This window comes from Thamnophis sirtalis, unplaced genomic scaffold, assembly GCF_051295495.1.
Source record: "Thamnophis sirtalis isolate CommonGarterSnake01/CBP01778 unplaced genomic scaffold, rThaSir2_p1.2 scaffold_9, whole genome shotgun sequence".
Taxonomy (NCBI): Eukaryota; Metazoa; Chordata; class Lepidosauria; order Squamata; family Natricidae; genus Thamnophis; species Thamnophis sirtalis.
Window position 1 is genome coordinate 40105055 of NW_028261389.1, and position 22787 is coordinate 40127841.

General features: G+C 32.6%; 1 protein-coding gene across 4 annotated transcripts in view; it reads right to left on the reverse strand.

Annotated features, from left to right (window-relative positions):
- Positions 1–1518: 1518 nt before the first annotated feature.
- LRRIQ1 (leucine rich repeats and IQ motif containing 1) overlaps positions 1519–22787 on the reverse strand; it is a 96459-nt gene continuing 75190 nt past the window's right edge. For 3 of the 4 annotated variants that reach the window (XM_014072234.2, XM_087723388.1, XM_014072227.2), the window contains 4 exons: positions 12527–12656; positions 10259–10319; positions 6610–6730; positions 1519–2384 (listed from right to left, as the gene is read on the reverse strand). In XM_014072234.2, coding sequence (XP_013927709.2) covers positions 2251–2384; positions 6610–6730; positions 10259–10319; positions 12527–12656 — 446 coding nt within the window. In that variant the 3' untranslated portion in view covers positions 1519–2250. Of the gene's footprint in view, positions 2385–6609; positions 6731–10258; positions 10320–12526; positions 12657–22787 lie in introns of those variants that run through there. The other variant, XM_014072239.2, reaches the window with a different exon arrangement.

A 22787-nucleotide genomic window follows, 5' to 3' on the forward strand; every position in this document is an offset into this window, starting at 1 on the left:
AGATACTATATAGTATAAATTTTAAATCCATCTTTATAGCATTTTGTAGTTTTTGTAATAATGAATTCTAGGTTTAGCTCCTATAAAAACTTTCACCAACAGAGGTAAGACACCTGGACTTTTAGAGGCTGGTAAGAAGGTCATAGCCAAACATAATAGGTATTTTAACTGAATACATTGCCATTTGGCTGTTTTTAAAAAGTGATATTCTTTTTGTAGCTTTTCAAATGTTTTAAAAATACCTTTATGTATTAATTAATTTACAATAATTATATCATTTTAAATTGATTATTTCCAACCATTCTCCCTTGTCTTAACATTCTAAAAATAAAAATAATCCCAAAGCATCTGAAATTTCAATTTTTTTAGATCTAAAACCACTTTTAGTTTCCAACAAGACCCAGATATGTAAAACAATAATGTATTTGCAAGATACATTTATTGGTATCAATGATATTATAATTCTCAAATTAGATTGCAATTTTCAAGTTAGTGAGCTTAGGGTGACAACTTTGAGTTGAGACCACAACATGATAATCGTGTTCTCATTCCCATATTCACAGTATTCATTAAGTAAAATTGACTCATATTGATGACAAAAGACAATTGGTTCTTAACCCACCATAATGCTAAGAAGCAGTACCTCCCTTTTTTATGATTTCATTCAGATTGTATTCTGGGACACAAGTACATATTTTTATTATAATGCACTACAAATGAAGCTGAAACTTCATAGTTAAACTTTAATACTATTACATTAAGTCAAAAGTGAAAAATGAAAATTAATCTAGAATTGTATTCCATAAATCAAGAACAGGAAATATCTAAATTTGAACTTGAAACCAACCATTTTACACTCCACTTTTTGCACAACTAGCTTTCAATTGACTTGCATTCACAATTCTGAAATTGAAGAAGTTAAAAAGTAAATTGAGGAAGCTAAAATTATTTAGGCTGCAGTCCCATTAAAAAAATATACAGTGATATGATAAATTAAAATATAGAACTTAATTTTGTAAATGCTAAGTTGTTGGGAAGTGATTGTGTATTTTTAATAGCTTACCCATAACATCTCTGATACCCTTTATTACCTCTATTGTTGTGGTTTTCTTCTAAAAATATATTCAATTCATATTAATTTGAAGATACTAATATAAACAGAAAATATGGGAGTTTTAGTATGTCAAGGAAGATACAATAGGTTTTACATACAGCCATACTATTGTGTATGGATATCATACTTATTTTATTGATTAGAATCTTTGTTCATCCTTATTTTTCCATTTTGATAGTAATTTTGAATGTGGAATGCAATTATATATAAGCAAATATAGATGATGATGATGATGATGATTCATTGTAATTACCCCCACCTCAGTTTTTATCACTAATATCTGCTGCATTAACCAACATATTTAGTTAGAGTGATATCATTTCATGGAAATGGGAAAAGTTATTATGACATTGAAAAACAAGATTTTAACAATTACAAATAACCATTAAGGTAGACCAAAATAATTGTGTAGTTTTTGATAACAGTTTATTTCTGGAGAATAAAAAGACTGCCAGAACACCATAGAATGAACATAATTTAGCAATATGAAATAAAACTTAACATTGCTGAATTTAAATGGACTGTAAGTATGCACTTTTTCAATCTTATCTAGATATGTTATACTATGAATACTTTCTGAAAAGGTCTGTACACAAAATGTATTTATAGTATTCATATGTATGGAGAGATATGACACTTAATATTTTATTCTTTATAAATACATATTCCTAACAGTTATATATTCCAATTTACACATTAGCCAAGCAAAATATCTAGACTTGGGGACCATTTTAAACTATTTTTTAAATATATAATCTGAACAAATCTGTCTTAATACACATATTTTATGCAAGCCATTTCAACTGTACACTACAATAAAATCATATACCCATTATTGTATATTTTCTTCCAAATTTATTCTTCCATTTATGTATTACTTGTTTATAATTGCAGATGGTTTTGAAGTTTAAATTGCATTGCAAAAATAAATTTCAGTAACATTTATTTATTTATTTAACATTTACAAAACTTCTTTGCCAAAAAATGAGAAGTTGGAAAATCATAGAGAGTAAAATTAAATACAGCACATACAATATTTAAGTTTTTTTTTGCATCTAGGACATTAAAACATGATGATAATTTGTATGCCAACTGAGAAGAAATTGCATTTAGATTTAAATGCTGTAGGTCAATTACTATTTCAATAATTTGGTTTTCTTTTTGCCACTTCCCCATCCAGTGCTGAGTTGAACTGGATGGTCTCGAAATGATATCCGTTCTTTTTGGGCAGGGCTCAGTTGTGATTTCTCAGGTGAAGGTGTATCCTTTTCTAGAGAAACAGAAAATGTTATTCAAATGATAATATTTGTATCCAGTCATCTTCTATTAAGCTTACTGGGAAAACAACAACTTTCCATAATTCTTTCAGTAAGGTTTCATTGGGACACTGCATCCAAACTACATTTAAATCATTTATTGATTATAAAACTTTGATCACAAATGTTGATTTGTAAATATTCAGTACAGTTGCAACACAATGCATCTATTCAGCATACTGAAACAGGAAAAAAATGTTGGAAACAATAATGTACTTAATACTGAACAATCTTTCATGTAAGAGCATAAATATATTTACTTTAAACAAGTATTTAATTATATATAAATTGTCTTGATATTTTTAATCCTTTACCTGCTACTTCCTAAAACCTAATGATTTTTTGATAGTTTTAGTGGAACCTGAAATGTTCAGAATTAGCTGAATATAAAGAAGCTGAAAAATTAAGCAAATATATACTTTGTGATCTTTAAAAATATTTTATCCATTTATTTTTTTGTAATTTCCTTACAATTATTTCTTGCACATCAGTTTCACAGATTTGGACATTTTTTAACTCATCAAGAAAAATCAAGGTAATATAAGTAAGAAATAGTGCATAAAACAGAGTAGATAGATATCAAATTGAGATTTTCTACATTTGGGGTCACAGCTTTAAAGTAAATGATGCTTTTCTCTTCAATGGAAAACACCCCAAGTGTCAATAGAGATGTGGCTCAAGAGACTGGTGAAGAAAGCATTATTGTGGTCTGTTGCTGCTGTAAGCATTATCCCACTGATATAATATTGCTTTGCAGTTAAAGCTATGGAATTTGGGCTTCTATATGCATCTATGTATCTAGATATCATTGAATGCACTCCAAGTTTACTAAAGCTTTGTTTCTGGTAAGGTTGGCATATTCCAATTCTATGGCACACATTCAATATGATTTATTGATGATAGATTATGAACAGGAATTCAGCTTAAAAACCATGATCAATTAATATACATTAGACTTCAAGTAAAATACTGTATTTCCAGATGGTATTCCAAAGCTCCAGTTTAAAAGGTAAAGATCTTAATGTGCAAGCAACAATAACATTAGCAAAAGTATTTCCTTTCTTATGATACTAAATAATTTCCTCTTAACAAACAATTGTTTATTGTAATTTCCCTTCCTCAGACCAACAAGCTAGCCAGGCAACCAGCCAGCCTACACTTACCCTTTCAGGCAGAATATCCATTAAATATGGGTAATTATAGAAAGCTGCAGCAGAGGATATTGGGAAAAATTGGAAAATAAACTAAGAAGTCATCCTATGTAGTTTGATGAGTATTGTATTTTTTAGGCCATTCTAACTGAAGTATTCTATAGTCAGGTCTCCAAAACTGGCATAGACATCTGTTTGTCTGTCTTTCAGTATCTACTGATCTCCCCATAGTAATTACTGCTTCTTCTTCTCCATGCTTTTCAGTATGTCTGTTTGAGAAAACTGTTTGCTGGAAGAGAACAATTTGCAGAATAGAGAGACAACAGGCAGTGGTAGAATGGACAGACTTAGTGAATCATCCAGAAGCATTATTATAAACAAAGATAGAGTTAGAGATTGCAGCATGTCACCTTCTGATTCAATTTATTTTAATTGAAAAAACTACTATCAGATGGGAAATGAACTTGCCATGTGAAGAGGCAGCTTTCCAGAGATACCATGTGCTGTATTTGGTTTCTAAACTACATCCCTATGAATATCATCTTCCCATGTTGAATTTAAAAGAAACTTGATATGCAATAGCTGCAAGCAACAACACTCAATACCTGGTTTTCATCTCTATAAGTAGCTGAATTACATGTTTGTAAATGCCGTAAGTCTACTTATGGAATAAATTTTCCAAGCAACTAAGCCCCAAACAGATTCTATTTTCCAGAATTTTTAACATTGCTGCTATTTCTTGGTGGGTTTTAGCCATTGTCTGTTGGTCAATTACAGATCTACTAATACAAAGAAGCATTCATATTACTTCTAAAGCACTGAAAATGTTTATAATGCACTAGAATATCATTAGGAACAACTCTGGATATGCAGTGAACTCTTCACTGAAATTATAAGAACCACACAGGAAACTATATATAAAGAGCTGATCAGTAATGTAAAATGTTGATATTGAGTAATGTTTTTGATAAGGTTTCTAATTTTGCCAAGTGAGAAAATATAATTGAGTTAAATTCTATATCTTAAGGCATAATTTTAAATTTGGCAAAATTTCAAATATGTTGAAAAAAAGGGAGGAATTTCATTGGAGATTTTGAAAATGATATTTTCTTATGAAAGAGTTTATTCTTAAAACCCCTTCAAGGCTATTGTTTCTGCATAAGATGTGAATTCCGTATTTATCACTACATGTTGCTAACAAATATTATATAGTTATAAATTGTTTCTTTGTCCATCTCTTATGCTAATTACTTCCTATCCTCTGGAGAAAGTTAGAACTGTTTTCATTCACAAAAGAAAAGAAAAAACAAACACTAACATCTGGTTTCAAGAGCTATAAGATAACCATGTAAATCTAAAACCACAAGATGTAGCTCATGAAGACATCTTTTAAAAAGATACTGAAATGAAAGATAATTGTGGAAGAGCACAGCTATGTTCCCAACAGTTCCTATTTAGTCTAGTATTACATTGAAAGGAGAAAATCCTGTTGGATTTCATTCAAAAATTTATATATAAGTATGGGTATGGATTCTGATTAGACAACAAGATAAAAAATAGCTTTCTTTGGGTTGAAAGCATGAAATGTTTAGTTCTTCTATTCAATTCCATTATATCTATATATTTAAAGCACCCACTATCTACAATTTCAATTTTATATTATGCATCTACTCTATTTTCTCTACTTCCAAAATACAGTACCAGTTTAAATTACAACAGGGAAGTAAAAGATTTTACTCTTTACATAAGTTACTCAGGTATTGGAATTGCTTTTAATGCTTCATAAGAAAACAGAAGATATTGACAGGTGATTGTTTCTTCTGCAAATAAGCATACCTTTGATGATACTAGATTTATTTTTAAAAAAGAGAAGAATTTGAACACCCCAAACTTCAGTATGTCTCATTTAATATAATGCATATGATTTTCTATTGATCCAAGTAAAATGAATACTATCTGTATTGATAATAATTGTAATTATCTAACAGTGGCAGGAGCAAAACAAAATACTATAGTTTTATATTATTATGAAAATATTATTATGTAAGTATTTTGGAAAGTACTATTCCATATAGTGTAATCCTTGCCATAATTTCTCAGAAGTAAATCCATTCTGGTTCTCAAGACTTACCAGCAATGTACTTAGGATGCAGTATTAAACATTTGAGATAGCTCCAAATAAAGGAGCTAAAATTGTATCCATTAGCAATTATCTCCACAAGATTTTTTTTAAAGTAACAGGCTAATTATTTATTGTGTGTGTATGCATGTATATGCATGTGTGCAAGCATACACACATGTATTAAATTTGAAACAAAATCACAAGGATTATGCATGCTCTCCAGTGCTCCTAATATAATTGTTTGGGCGGGCCCTTACTTGCAATTCAACATTATAAGAAGTTTAGAAAAAAGAATATAAATTTGTTGCAGCTGCCACTTCATTACATTCTGTAGAAATTAAAATTATAAAAAGTAGTCTTCTCATTTATTCATAAATAATGATTATTTAAATCATTGAAAGCAAAGCACATTAGCCATTTATTTAAGTGAAAGCTGCCAAAAAGCAAATGGTTTTAGGACTGTGGCTTAAAAATGAGATAAGTACCTGCCTTAGGAAATTAAATATTAAGGGTTTGGTAAGGCCTACAGGAATAAGTAATTAAATTACAGTTTTCAAGTTAAACAAAACCATTGACAACTCTAATTTTTCACATAATTGAATTTATAAGGCAATATATATGCACCTATAAACTTAAATATACAAAGATTTCCCTTTTTTTCTAGATACATTTAATTAGTTAACACACACAGAAATAAAACTTTTTCAAGTCCATACATTTTAAATGTGCCCATATATAGTTTTATATACCCTATATATACATAACAGAAACAGAATAACATTTCAAAGGACAGAATCCAAAGCAAAAACTTGACCACGCTACTAAAAACATTTGTAATGTGGAAACGAATCAGGTGATCTGAATTTTATCTACTATTATTAAAAAGAAAAAAAAAAACCAGCTTACTTGAAGATTCTGCAGAGTGTCTGTGTGGCTGATTATTTTTTTCTCTGTTCTGAGTCAAAGTACTTCCACTGGTCAGGGAAACAAGCTCTAAATCCGTATCTTCTCTCCTTACAGGGCTTGTCTGGAATCAGTGAGAGAGAATGTACACAATCAAGAAACAAAATATGACATTTTCTGAATGCAGCTCACATTACTCTCAAATAAACAAGCCAGCTCTGTCAAACAATCTTCTTCAGAATGATCCCACAATCCTTTATTGCTGCCCATTCTGAACAAATGCACTATGTCAAAGCATTTTGGTAAATGGGAGGCGATCTTAAAATTGTGGTTTGTGATCAGAATCAGCGCAGCAACAAAAGACAACATTTTAGTACTGTAATTTTGAAGAAAATAAAACTTGCAGACAACTGATGAAACCTTAAACAGCTTAAGATCATTTACTGGGCAGTCTGTAATTTAAAGTTGGAACTGAATGCCAGAAATGTTATATCTGATTCTTGTTGTCATATGTCCACTTAATCCTATGCAAGTATCTGTTTTATCAATTCTACAGTGGTTTAAGTTATTTCACCTTCATTATATAACTAAATTATAAACGACTGATATAGATGTATGTAGATATAGATGATATATAGATATTTAGATCATAGAATTATTGGTATAAATATATAAGCAAATTTCTAAGTAAAAGAAGAATTACTTTCACATAAGGATCATATTTTCTGAAGCTAAAATCTTTATTAATTTGGTTTCTACGAAGAGCCCTATATAACTTATAAATGTAATACAGGTAGTCCTCAATTTATGACCACAATTGAGCCCAATACTACGGTTGCTAAGTGAAACATTTGTTAAGTGAGTTTGCCCCATTTTATGATCTTTCTTGCCACAGTTGTTAAGTGAATCACTGTAGTTGTTAAATTAGCCAAACTGTTGTTAAGTGAATCTTGCTTCTCCATTGACTTTGCTTGGTGGAAGGTCCCAAAAGATGATGACATGACCCCGGGACACTGCAACTGTCATAAATATGAGTTAGTTGCTAAGCATCCTAATTATGAACATGTGACCACAGGGATGCTGCAATGGTCGTAGGTGTAAAAATTGATCATAAGTCACTTTTTTCAGTACCACTGCACTTTGAACGGTCACTAAATGAATTGTTGTAAATCGAGGACTATCTGTATTTATGAAATCTCTATGTGTGTATATACATATATAAATATCAGTTTGTGTATAGATTAATATTTATGGCAAAATCAGTGCTACCATAAAATGTACATGTGGGTGGTATTAATATATTCCTAAAATGAGCTCAGGCTATCAATATGTTTGCAGACAACATTTCTGATGGCCACCAACTTTCCTACCTAATTTGATATGTATATTTTTTTTAGAAATATAAAGTAAAAGAAGTGGGAAGCTGACATACTTTAAAACAAAGACCCACCTTACCTTGACTCCAGGATCAAAGTGAGCAAGTAAATAAAATATTTCTGCACTTTTCCCTTCAAATAAAAACAAAAAACAAAAAAACCCCAACCTTTCATCTACAATTTGTGTAACAAAATGGAGGATGTTGTGTCTTTGCACACTTTACCTATCCTTCTGACTCCCTGTAGAACCTAGTAAGGACTTAAAGGCAGACAGCTAAAGCTTGCAAAGACCCAGAGTCTTCCGTTTTGTTGCACAACTTTTAAGAGATGATTTTTTTTCTTTAGGGGAAAAAACTGCAGAAAGATTTTATTTCCTTCCTTGCTTTGTTCCTCTACTCTTCAGCCTGGAGTCAAGGTAAGGTTTTAAAAAAGGGATACATATCAGAGACCAAAGAGAGAGAGTTTAGTTTTAGTACCTAATTTTGGGCGGCAGGAGGGGGGGACATGGGGGGGGAAAGATTGTTTTTGTTTTTTCATTGAAGAAATATAGCTGAAGGAAGGGGTGGGAAGGGGTGGGATGGGGGAATTAAGGAAGGGGGAGGTTTTGGAAAGGTTTTCCTGAAGCTGCATTTTATGCAAGGGCTGGCTTCTCAAAGCCAGAGAAGGGGCAGGAGAATTTTGCAGCCTCCCACTGCCTAGCCGAAACTCTGAAAGCGATAGCCATTTCTGCAAGCCCCTGAAAATGGAGGCATGGGGAACCAGCCCAAGCATTGCAGGTGGGATGGGGGGGGGGAGAGAGGCAGGGGTTGGCATCACAGCTGTCGTAACTTTGAAATAAGGTTGCATATAGTTTTGAGGTGTTGGTCATAAATTTGACTCATCATTAAGTGGCCTATTGTTTCTGGAGAACTACCTGTATAGCATTAACACAACAAAAAAGTATTATGTTGCCATGAAAAAGATACAAGTGCCCAGGAAGTCAAGAAGTCAAGACTCCCTCTTTGAATCTAAAGCAGGGCTATCAAACTCCCAGCCTGTGGATCGGAAGTGTCACCCACTGGCCAAGCCCAGTTTAGCAAAGGGGAAAAAAAAATCCCAATATGTCACGTGATGCTGCCGTGATGATGAAAGTTTGACAGATCTGATCTAAAGTGTTTGTGCAAACATGAATATGAATATACACACATATACAAATTTCCAATTCAGTGTAGGTACTTAGACTAATTTTATTGTCACTTTAAATGTACACTAATTGGCATACTTTAAAATGAAATTTGGTTGCATACAGCTCAAAGGGTCACTACCTCCAATATGCACTACATAAACAATAAACAAACAAATAAATATGCATATATCCATATACCCACATATATTATATGAGACAGAGAAACAACATAGTCTAGTTCGGATACATGCATGTACATGGCAAGAAAAACAAATCTTGCGAGTTTACCAGACAGATGGCGTAGGGAACAAAATTCTTCCTTAATGACCAGTTGCTTAAAGACCATTCAACATGATGATGAACCCCATCTAAAGATACTTATGATCTGGTTTCTAAGTTCTAATAGCTGCACCCCCCTTGCAATGACATGAATGAATTTTGCATGCCTGGCAACTGGCTTACATTTACACCATTTGCAGCATCCTACACTCACTTTATCACCATTTTTGACATTTTTTGCTGGTTTTCAATGTTTACTTACAATTTCCAGCAAAAAATCTTTCCTTTCCCCTGCTCATTTTCATGTTCTTATTTTGTACTTCTTGAGGATTGTTACAATGTTCTATCCTAGGACTCCATAGATAATAAATAAAACATGAAACTCAAATTATGCAAATAGCTCCCAAATGTATGTATTTTTTTTATTAAGTGTCTCCTTTCAGAAGCCAGTAAATTGCATTTTTTTTGAAAGAGCTTTAAAGAGTATAAGCATAAATGGATAAACAAACTGAAAAAAAATATACTAGGTTACTGCTTATCCATTTCTGACAGCTATGATAGGAATGTTAATGCATGTCTCCCTGAAATAAGAAACTAAACTTTATATAAATTTAAAATTTAACAAATGGTGACAAAGTGGTTAGAGCCTTAAACATTGTAAAGAGTTATAAAATTACAGAAATTAGAACCTAAGCATTTAATACATATTTTGGAACTATTACAATATACATCTTTATTTAGAAGTAATTATTGTTACTAGTGCTGATAAGCATGCACAGGATTACAGCCTCCATCATTTATTGCAAACTTTTATCATGGAAAAGTATCTTACCACAAGCTGAACTCTTCCTCCCTTGAGAACTTCTGGATCTATCTCAGGTAAGAAATGCTTACTATAATAGTGATTAGAAAATATGTACAAAATCAGTGACAGTCCAACATGCATCCAAGTTAATTAAAGTGGGATATACTTTTCTCCCTAGTAAAACAACTTCAGAGACTTAGGAATGTGTGCCTATGATTTTTAGCGACCACCTATAACTTATTCTACATTATATTTATATTTCAAAAGTAGGTAGCTTTATATAAAGACTGTATGATAAATCTAAATTCTACTTGATCACACACAAAAATAATTGTACAAGTGTTGGTTCCTGACTTAAGAGTGCATTTGTTTACTTATTAGTAAGTTTAACAATAATCAGTAGAATTTACACCGAGGGAAAGACATTTAGAAGTAGACTGTAAAACTCCTTATATTGGTTGTTAAAATGTTATCATTTTAATCTGCTATCATTAACATATTTGGCTCCCGTTTTAAACATATATTTTTAACAATTTTTAACATATATTTTTAACAATTTAACAATTTAACCAGAATAAGTACAGGTAGTTCATTTAGTGACCATTCAAAGTTACAACAGCACAGAAAAAAGTGACTTATGACCATTTTTCACACTTACAACCATTGCAGCATTCCCATGGTCACATGATTAAAATCCAGATGTTTGGCAAGTGGTTCATATTTATGACAGTTGTAGTATCCTGGGGTCAAGTGAGTTACTTTTGCAACCTTATGTTAAGCAAAGTCACCTAACAACCAGGTTACTAGCTTAACAATTGTGGCAGGAAAAGTTGTAAAATGAGACCAACTCACTTAACAAATGTTTCACTTAGCAACATAAATTTTGGACTCGGTTGTGGTTGTAACTCGAGGACTACCTGTAATTTGGTACTTCTAGTAAGCAGTAAGAAAAATCTTAAAACGTAAGTTATTGAGTAAATACAAATTTATCAAATTTACTAGTGAATTGAAAGTGTACCTCTGGTGCAATAATCTTGGATTTTGTCAGATGTTTAACAGCTGTTGAACACGTGTTTCTATAAAGTGCTTTACCATAATATTCAGAGTAATAGAATCAATTATAACATTTATATTATCTTAATACATAACCTATAGTTATTTGTGTGCCATATAGGTGTACAGAAATAACTCATTACAATTTAGAAACCATTCAAATTGCATAAGGGAATAACATTTTTTAAAATAATATTTTTCTAGATTTTTAAAAAAAAGATTAACAAGTATTAAAATGCAATTATATGCAAAGATAATTTAATTTAAATTTAATTATTGGAAAATTAATTCTCTTTCAATAATTAAATGCTAAGATGAAAAAAGTATGAAGTTTTAATTTAGTATTTTTTCATCTAAAATATACATTCAGGCAAGAAAACACAAGAAATCAGAATATTTGATTTAAAAAATAGTATATAACCATAACAATCATTTTTCAAAGTTAATGCTTCATTAATTGATGTTTTTAATTGTAATTATTTAAAATACAGTTGAAAAGATTATAAACTGATTTTCTATATTTTTACGGAACACAGCAGAAATATCTATATCTCATTTTAAGGCATACATACCATGCAAGATATGATACTTGAAGCCAAGAAGCCATATTTTGCTTCAAGTATTTTTTTTTCCAATTTAAAACAAGAGTTAAAAAAGAGCAATGGAAATCAAAAGAAAAAAAATGTTTTCTCAGCTATTGAAAATGAATACTTATATATGTGATTTTTAAAGAATAAAAATATTTCTATTTTTGACCTAATTACATTTCTTCATCTTTCCCTCAAATTTAGTCCTTCACTTTGCTGCTGACTCTCCTGCTTAGTCCATGTTTAGTTCAAAAATTTCACCTGCCACATTTTAGCATATTACAGCATCCTTTATTGTAGCTGGTTGGCTGTTAAGTTATATTATTTAAATTCATTCCACAATTTAAAAACTATCCAAAAATATTTTTATTCTGTTCATAAAAAATATTCTACTTTCTAACAAAAAATATGTTCATGGTTATATTAAAGAGATACTCCATGCTGGTGTGTCATAACAATAGCTTAAAAACTGGCAGAATGAAATGAAATTGTTATTAAATTAATTCTTAACAGGAGCACGTTTCAAACTTAGTAATAGCACCCTTGTGGAGGTGGGGGGGAGAACTGTATTTCCTTTAGAATAATTAAGATGGGTTTTGTATTACATGCAATATTAGAAAAATCCAAACATTTAACTTAAAAGCAATGATCTCACCATTTTTCAGTTATGGGACTAGCTTCTTCATAATCCCAAACTTGTGTATAAAGCCATTGGCATGTACGTTCTTTACTTCTTTGTATCCTCTCTGTTGCAAAATCTAAGTTAGAAAATTCTTCTCCTTTACCTGCGGAGGGGAGATATATTGAATACTGATCTTCTGTATAAACTATTTGTGGAAGACACCAAATAAGGTGGGCATTCTGGATAATAGTTATGGTATAGTAAGCCATCTTGAATTAATGCATAATTAATATTACATTTAAAAATATTAAATCAATGGACAACCCAGACTAAAATGTTTGAATAACAAAATCCACAAAATAAAACAGGGTCCATTAAATAAATAATAAATATTAATCCCAGGCCTCAGACCAATAGCAATAGCTTTTAGCCTTATATACCACTACACAGTGCTTTACAGCTCTCTCTAAGCAGTTTACAGGGTCAGCATATTACCCCCAACAATTTGGATCCTTGTTTTACCAACCTTGGAAGGATGGGAGGTTGAGTCAACCTTGAGCCTGATGAGATTTGAACTGCTAAATTGCAGGCAACCAGCAGTCAGCAGAAGTAGCCTGCAGTACTACACTCTAACCACTGTACCACCAAAACCAGATTTTCAAAGCTTTTGAGAACCCTAGAAAAGAGAGCACTGTCCTTATCTCTGGTGAACAGGGTTACTATTCCAGAGCATGAGGGCCATAACCGAGAAAGTATAGTTTCTCAGTCCCACAAGATGGCAACTTTTAATGGAGGGAACCAGGAGCACACCCATCCTGCTGGAATGACTGATTAAGTAGAAACAATTGGAGACAAGTGGTCTCTCATGTATACAGGCCCTATGCCATACAAAGCTTGATACGTAAGAACCAACACCTTGAATTGCATTGGAAAGCCAAGTAGCATCCAATGCAGCATGGCATACTGAGTGGCATTCATTACTAGTTGTGCCACTACATTTCAAACAAGTTGTAGCTTCATGAACAACCTCAAGTAGAGCGCATTGCAATGGCTCATGTAAATTCTTTGTTATCTGCAATGTCCATTTACAGAATGATCCTCCATACAGAAACATCTATATCTGTATCTGTGCATGTATTAAGTTATATAAGAACTCTTATTATTTCTTATTCTTTCATTTAAGAAATAATAAAAGACAAAAATAATAGAAAACCTAAAAGAAATCCATAAGTAAGTCAGCTTCCATACATTACTTCTATAATTCCATATATATTACAGATGCACAGAGATTTTTCCTCAGATCATAAAAGAATGCAGCTCCCCCCTAATAGTTGTATTAACCAGCTGAGATTTAACTTCTGCTCCAAGGCGAAAGACCTATGAAAATATTAATGGTGCCATTTATTCTTCTTCTACACTCTCTTCTATTCTCACTGAGCCCCAAAATATTCGTCTATCTTCCTGTTTTCTCCTCAATTTGCCTAGAATCATATCACTTCTACCTTATTCATAGCCAAATCAAAATAAAGAAAGAATATGTGGTGGGCAAGAATGTAGGAGATAAGTAATGGGCTGCAGTAACAGTACAACTTTAAAAGCTATACTTTTCTTTACAGACATACAAAATAAGGAGGGAGAAAACTAGGTATAACACATATCAGAACCTAGCCAAATTTGATACTTCTATCCAACAGATGAATCTGTAAAACAGAAGGATGGGAGAAAAGAAACCATCATACCTAAACATGTGTGAACCAAATACAGTACCAGACAGAAGTGAGGTAATCTCCTGTGCAGCCTTTGCTTCACAAATGTAGGAGATATTGAAAAGTTACTTACCACCAGCTGGTAAAATTCCATTTATGAATGAAGATATTCACATCAGAATATGTGGTATTATATCCTACATATGTATATATGGAGCTGTCTTTTATTTCTTGTTTTGTCAGTACAGGAAGCTTGAATCCTCTGGCTGATTGTATAATGTGTAAAAGCACGTAGTGAAAGGTGTTGGAATGAACATCCTAATTAATTCCTGATTTTTTTATAGTGTGAACTTGGATCACTGATCAAAATCAAGTGACATGCCTAGCACTTGTTTCCTGAAACCGATTCAGGGCAGTCTGTGGAATATTTAATCTCTTCACATGATTATACGCTAGTTTAGCATCCTTTATTAAAAGTTGAAGTCTCAAGAGAAATAAAGACATTTTATATTTTAGCTATTTTTAATTGCTTTTTTCCTTGTCATCAGCAACAGTTATTTTATGCAAAGTTTATATGTGAAGTTGTTGGGTTTCTTTTTTTTTACAATTAAGGAAACATAGTATTATTTTTGAGAAAGTCTGGAAAATTGATAAAGACACAAATAATTGGAGGGGAATAAATCCTATCTATTTTGTCACCTTGAAAAAGGGGACAAAAGAAGACCCAGTGAACTGTAAATCACCCCCCCCCAACAACAATTCTGGAAAGATCTAGACCAGGGGTGTCAAACTTGATTTCATGTAGGGTTGCATTAGGGTTGTATTTGACGTTGGGGAGGGAGAGATGGGAGTGGGTGGGGTGGCCAACTTGATGCCACCTGTGTTGGAGGCACCTCTGGTGGTTTCTCTACCAGAGAAAATGGGCACCTGAGCTCCATTTTCGACTGTGACGGCCTCCTGCAACCCTCTGCCAATGAAAAGTTCGGGAGGGCCATATGCTGCTCTCCTGAGCTCTGTTTTCACTGGCAAATGCACCATGGGCCAGTCCTTTGCTGTTTCCAGAGCAACCCTGCGGGCCAAATCTAAGCACCCCACAGACCGGATCTGGCCCCTGGGCCTTGAGTTTCACACCCCTGATCTAGACAAATAATGAAGAAACATTATGAAAGTACACTTAGCATATAATTACCATGGGTATGCAAAGCATTCTGAAATAATTATTTACAGTTTGAAACTGGCTGTACTGATTTGACAATTTCACAATGCTATGAACTTGAAATGAGGCCATATTGAATTTGGAACAGATTATTAAGAGCAGCCCATTTCAAACTTGGGGGGGGGGAGTTGCTCTTTTAAACAGGTATTTTGAACTCAAATTATTTCAAATTCAGGAATTCAGCTTATTCCTAGTGATAGTTTGCCAAAAGCAAGTTTTATTGGAATATCTTATTTTTCGGAGCATAAGACGCACCTTTTTCCCTCAAAAAAGAAGGTGAAAATCTGGGTGTGTCTTATACACTGAATACAGCATATTTTTGCCTCCCTAAACCTCCCCCTTCACCAAAATGGCCATGCATAGCCTTTAGGAAGCTTTCAGAGTGTTCCTGGGGGCTGGGGAGGGCAGAAATTAGTGAAACATGGGCCGCTTTTTGATCATTTTTGCCCTCCCAGCTCCCAGGAGCACTCTACAAGCCTCCTAATTCATGCCCTTTTTTGACAAAAAATGGGCCCTTTTTCTCAAAAAAACGGGCCATTTTTAGGAGGCCTGCAGAGTGCAAAAACTTTTTTTTTGCCTCTTCAAAATTTTGGTGCATCTTATACTCCGGTGTGTCTCATACTCTGAAAAATACAGTACTCTTATTCCATTCTTAATGTGTTACTCGCTTTAGTTGACTATGGAATAGCAATAAGGGTAGTATATCTATTTAAAAAGAAGATTTGACTAAATACTCTATAGCAAATTTTTATTGTGACTATGGTGCATTAACCAAAATATACCGAAACTGATTACAGGGAATCCTGTATATGGCATGGGTATAGCTGAGGCTGGAGTGTAATTTTTGTGAATTAAAAAAGAACCTTCTGTGAAAGCTTCAATAGACCAAAGCCATGATGTGTCTCAGGGATCAATATCTATGGTACCCATCTGGAAGAACCAGAGGAAAATTAGGGGAAACTGTAACAGTCTGAATTAATGCAATTCAGAGAGGGTTGGAAATGTTTTGATAGGTGATATGATGCATGATAATGGGATTGAATGAGTAGAATAAAAGTGATGGGCCTTATGGAAATTTAAGAATGAATGAGAATGGTGATTGATGAGTTTCTTCTGACTTTTTGAAGTCAATAGATACCGGTACTTTAACAGGTCTTTTTATGCTTTGGAAGGCAAGTGAGAAGCAGATAACTCCCCTGTTTCCCCAAAAATAAGACCTCCCCAGATAATAAGCCCAATTGGACTTTTGAGCGCATGCGCTAAAATAAGCCTTCCCCTGAAAATAAACCCTCCCTGAAAATATTGTAACACAGCAGCAGCCATGAGGTGACCATGCTCGCTGCCTTCTGCACCTCAAAAATAATAAGACCTCCCTGAAAATAAGGCCAAGTGCTTATTTCAGGGGTCAAAAGAAAATAAGACCCTGTCTTATTTTTAGGGAAACATGGTAGGAACTGCCACTGAATTCAGGCAAGAAACCACCACACTGTGGGTTCTGATCAATAATCAAAATCTCAGGGAATGGTAGATGCATACTGCAAGCTACCTACCTCTGGCTTAGATAAATTAAAAAAAAAGTTTAGATACTTACATTTTCAGTTGTAATAAGATCCCACATAAAATCCTACATCTTGGAAATTTCAAAAGAAATAACCAAAATTAGGATCCAACAATAGATTAAAGCTATGAGTCCTCCTACTATAATACTTTTTTTGTTCTTTCAGGCATAGCAATTATTTCTCAAAGTGCAAAAACATGTACTGGTGCAAATTTATTTGCCCGAATCATTTGATAACACTCTGTAGCTCTACCTCTATACTATATTTTAAGTATAATTCTTCCATACTTGCAATTCCATTTACTGTACTTTTTGGAGTATAAATTTTTTTTATGGTTGGATAGAGCAGAATGTTTGTAAAGAGTTATTTAAAAGAAGCAGTGCAGAAAGATTACAGTAACCTACTCTGGGAATTTGGTCTATAGACATAAAATATTTCTTTATACTCTGTGCTGGTTTTCTTTTGGCCAGCTGCTCAGGATGCCAATCCACATTTACAAACATTCTGCTCCATCCAACCATAAAAAAATCTTTTCTAACACACTCAATATAGGTGCATTACAAATTAGAAACGTGATTAAATAAACAAAATACCAGAGTTACTCATATGGATTGATTTGGGAATAATTCCCAATGAATTCAACTCTGAGTAAATATTTATAGGAATGTACCACCAATCTGCAGTTCTAGATTTCTGATAATAATATCAACAGAATCAGAATTCAAACTTTTCTTTTTATAAATACATTAATTTTAACTCAATATATATTATAAGTATAATCTTTATTGTCATTGTACTTAAATATAACAAAATTGGTTAGATAGGATCTGTATCAAACAAGGTAATGAATATTTTCCAATATTGATTAACACAACTATCTAAGATGAATGTTTCAGTATAACAATCTTCCTGAAACTAAACTAGTCAAAAAACCAAAATAGATCTTTGTACAAAGGAGGGGCAGAGGGAAAGGCTGAATAAAAATGTGCATATATGGTAACCATATACATGATAACATTTAAAGAGCTATTTAAATTTTCTGATTTTTAGGAATAATTTACAGCCCACACAAACATCAATGCTACTGCTGCCAGGATAAGATTAATAAAGAAAGTAGTTATTTAATTTCTACATCCTGGATGAATTTCATAGCTTTGTACTACTGTGCCAACATCTAGATCTATATTTAATTTAACAGCAGCAGCAACAACAAAAAAATCAGCTTGCTTGAGGTTGCATTAAAAAAGAAGATAGGTATCAAAAGAATCTTATTTGTGGTCTGAAAGCAAAGCATAGTAATTGAGATTTTTTACTTATAAAAGTGGTTTATACTTTGTTCATAGTGACTGCAGATTTTGAAAACAAAGTTTACATTAAGGAAAGTGTTCATATATCTAAAAATTAAATAAGAAAATAACATCTATCCAATATCCTTTTTATTGTACCATTACATTATAAAACAATGATTTAAAGTCAATGCTGTAAACTGGGAAATGAGTACACTTAGAATAAAGCTATCTACACATCTATGTCTAACATATACACAATATAAACAGGATATGTGTATTGCAGATATCAAATGATTCAGGCAAATAAATTTGCACCAGTACATGTTTTTGCACTTTGAGAAATAATTGCTATGCCTGAAAGAACAAAAAAAGTATTATAGTAGGAGGACTCATAGCTTTAATCTATTGTTGAATCCTAATTTTGGTTATTTCTTTTGAAATTTCCAAGATGTGGGATCTTATTACAACTGAAAATGGCATTTTGCCTACAGTATTGTCAACAATGTAGTATAATCTATCCCAAGGGATCAGAAAAGCTTTGACATCTGTAAGAAACTGAATAGAAAGGTAAGTCTGATTACAACTGAATGGCTTTATTAAACAGCATAAGTGTCAGAGTGATATGGCCCAGTTCAACTGCATATTCCTGGCCTTACTATGTTTTAGCAAATTGGGAATGAATAACACAGCTATGAATTCACATTTTGCTGCTTCTCTTCACTGATTCTTGATGATGTAAGGGTAGATACTCCCTAATCTGATTTATAGGTATGTATTTATTTAGATATCTGTTTATCTAGATTTTAAAACCATGCATTGAGATCCTACTAAAAACAAATAATTGAACTATACTTCTTCATTTCTAATATATCTAATATAATCAGTAATCCAGAATAGGCATGAAGCCTTTTTTTTTTTAAAGTAAGAAGACTCAGTCAAGAAAGGCATAGAAGCACTGCCTTGGTCACAAAGGCAGTTGGGTGACCTTGGGCAATCACTTTCTCTCAGCCCCAGGAAGGAGGCAATGGAAAACCACTTCTGAAAATTTTTACTAAAAAACCTACAAGGACTTGTCCAATCTCTGTGAATTGGACAAAAATGAACCGAAGGGGAAAAAATCATTGCTTAGCTTTCAAACTTTAGATTTTACTCTTGAATTTGAATCTTTTGCTAATAACTGGATTAAAGAAGTTATCTATTTGATCTGTCTGTTGTTAAGTGTTGGACTATGGGGTGAAGAGTTTTATATTTGGTATTTAAAAGGAGATGAAGAGATGATGGAAATTTGTTTATTTCCTGCCTTTATTATTTTTGACAAATAATTCAAGGTGGTGAACAAATCTAATATGTCTTCCTCCTCCTCCCCCCCCCCCAACAACAACCATGTGAGGTGGATCGGTCTAAGAGGGAATGACTGGCTCATATTCACCCATCTGGTTTTCATGGCTAACGCAGGATTTTAACTCACAATCTCCTGGTTTTTAGCCTTGTGCCTTAACCACTAGACCAGAGTGGCTCTATATTATTACTATACTATATTGCTATATTATCTATATTACTTTATTATCTATATTATATCTGCCATATTGAGGGTGGGAAGTTGTTTTCTAAGGGAGGGAAGTGGGAGTGTGTGTGTGTGTGTGTGTGTGTGTGTAATTTTCTCTTCTCCCCTCTCTCTTTTATCTCTTCTAGTTTGTATTACTTTATTGTTCTATTCAAAATATTTAATAAAATTATTTTTTCAAAAATGAAGAGTTGAATTATCTGCTAAGTTGCTGTTATATTTTTGCAATGTATAGGGTTTCAGACAGTATAGGAATGTTAAAAAAATAACTCACAACCAAAACATAAATTCAAACTAAACCAAGAGAAGCAAACTATCTGTTTACATGTGAAGAGCTGGGTTATTAAAGGTTTCCCTATCTGAAATTAAGAGGGGAGATATTTTTTCATCAAAATGATTCTATCCTTTCGGAATTTCTTAGCTCTAAACATTCATGTGGTGCCCTCTCTTTATCATTTAGGAAGGTGAAGCCCTTTCATTTATAGACTGTTACTAATAATATGCACAAAGGGGTTTTGAGGAGGTTTTATTTACTTTTCTTTATAAATTGGTTTTATTGTTTGAATAAAATGATGAAAAATTGTAAATAGCTAGGAGTTTAAGCATTCTCAGCTTATAGCTGTGGTAAAATAAATCTCTATTATGTCTGTTTTTCATACCCACGCACACACTAAGAAAGTGATTTATATAGTACATAACTGTATGATATTATCCTTTTACAAAACACATGTCTTTAAAACAATAACAACAGCCCCCCCCCAAAAAAAAATTCAAAGAGTGCACTAAATGCACAGAGCACTTTGACAACTCAAGTAAATTTCAACATAGTTTGTCTTACTAGAAAACTCTGACAAAAATCTACCAAGGCGGACCTGGCTAAGAGTCAGGAGTCATGCTTATTATACAGAAGTCCCAGGAGTTCCTTTCAATCAGAGGTCACAATCGAGGCAACAGAAGCAGTGTCACAATATCAGAGAAAGGGCCAATTCAGGCCTGCTCCCTAACAGTCAGTAGGTCAGGGCTTGCGGCAAATCATTGTATTACAAGGGAATATTCCGTGTACACTTTTAGAGCTGTCATCTGAACAAACAGTACCAGGTCATCTATAGGTTAAATCAGATTTTTTTTTGCTAACATTCACTTTATTCCTTATTTAATTATACAGTTTTGTTTCCTCCAAGATCCATTTTTATTAACATTCTTTGCTTTAGTTTTGACCTAAGAGTGGTACAGAATAATTTTTAATAAAATTAATTTTATTCATTTCAGTAAAACCTCTGAATTATAATGGCATTTATCATCTCGTACTACTCTAATGCATTATATAAATAAAAATGAATAGTTACAGGTCCCTGCATTATAAAAAGAAACTATTTTTTTGATATCTTTTTTTATTAGATGAGAATTTTATTAACAGTTTACTGTATTCACTAAGTTCTGCTCACACGTAAAAGAAAAAGTCTACACCAAAATTACATTTCTGGAAATAGGTACCCCAACAATACTGTCCAAAAGCTATTGGATGGATTAATTCTCCTTATGCAAAATGAATCACATTGATTCAAAGCAACACATGGTTATTTCATTATATGCTAGCAATATGCACTAGCTCTTGGAGAATGAAAACATTCAGTACTGGCCTTCCTTCTCTTCTCCTGCCTTTGAACAACCTGTCAGAGGCTGACCTTAATAGGTGATTTTGTGGAGCTAAGTTAAAACCCAAAATACATCTTCCTGGGGGGAAAAAAGAAAGCACAGATTCAGCTATAGAGTTTCAAACTGAGCATCTCTTTGTTCAAAATCTCATTGTCTTTGTATTTACCTCATAATTACTTCTTACTGATCTTACGGACTTCACTAGGCACATCAATTGAAACTTATTTGCTGTTTCCATATATATATTTATGGAATAAAATATCACAGTATTAATGACTCTTTGCCTCTATGGTTATCAGTAAACCAACATATGTTCTGATATAATGAATCCAGGCCTCCAGTTCAAATGTACCCCTAAATATTGTGCTGGAATAGTCCCCTGTTTTGGGGTCATATATATACAGAATGCAATTAAGTATAAATGGTTGACAAAAATTGCTGATATACCATTTGACTTATTTCTTTGGCATAAAAGTGATTACTTTGTATTGCTTAAGAATGTGACTGAAGAATGGCAAAAAATTGTAAAGCTTTTTTGCAAGGTGATACATAAATTGATATATAATATTTCCTTTTAAAAATGATTTTTAAATGGCAACTGATTTCATTTCTAGACTTAAAATAACATAAAATAGATAAACAACAGAAAATAACCATGCTGGGAATAAAAACGGAGACAATTAATGAACTGATAAAAATAAAGTATAGCATTTTATGTGTTGTTTAGAAGATGTTTTATAATGTATAAATATTATTGTAATATTTCTTCAAACATTCTTACTTGTTTACCTGTCCCTTTCCTTCTCCTGTTAGTTAAATCTATTTGAATTTTAAGTTGTTACTAAAATTATCTGTCTTTTGCACTCTAAGACCTGGGTCACAACCTTACTTAGAGGGAGGAAATAGTCATCAGGTCACTGGCTGGTCAGATGAAAAGAATTTGAAATGCTTCAGCACTCAGGATTTATTCTTCCAAATATCTGCCTTATGCTATAAAATATGTCAAGATTCATCTTTCTCTTCTATTTATTTATGCGGGCTACAGAAAATTTAGCAAAGTTTCAGGTGATGGAGGCACAACATTAAAACCTTAAATAACTGATGTACCACATTTATGTGATTTGATAAGGACTACCTTTTTTATAGGCAAAAAAATAATAATTTAATATTAATTAAATAGGTATTTATTCTTTAAAAATGTCTAATAGTGAATCCAAAAAGTAAGTGATCTGAATTTCTACCTCAGTTCTTGTAGAGCCCCATTGGATTAAATGTAAATATGTTCAGGTTTATGAAAATATGCT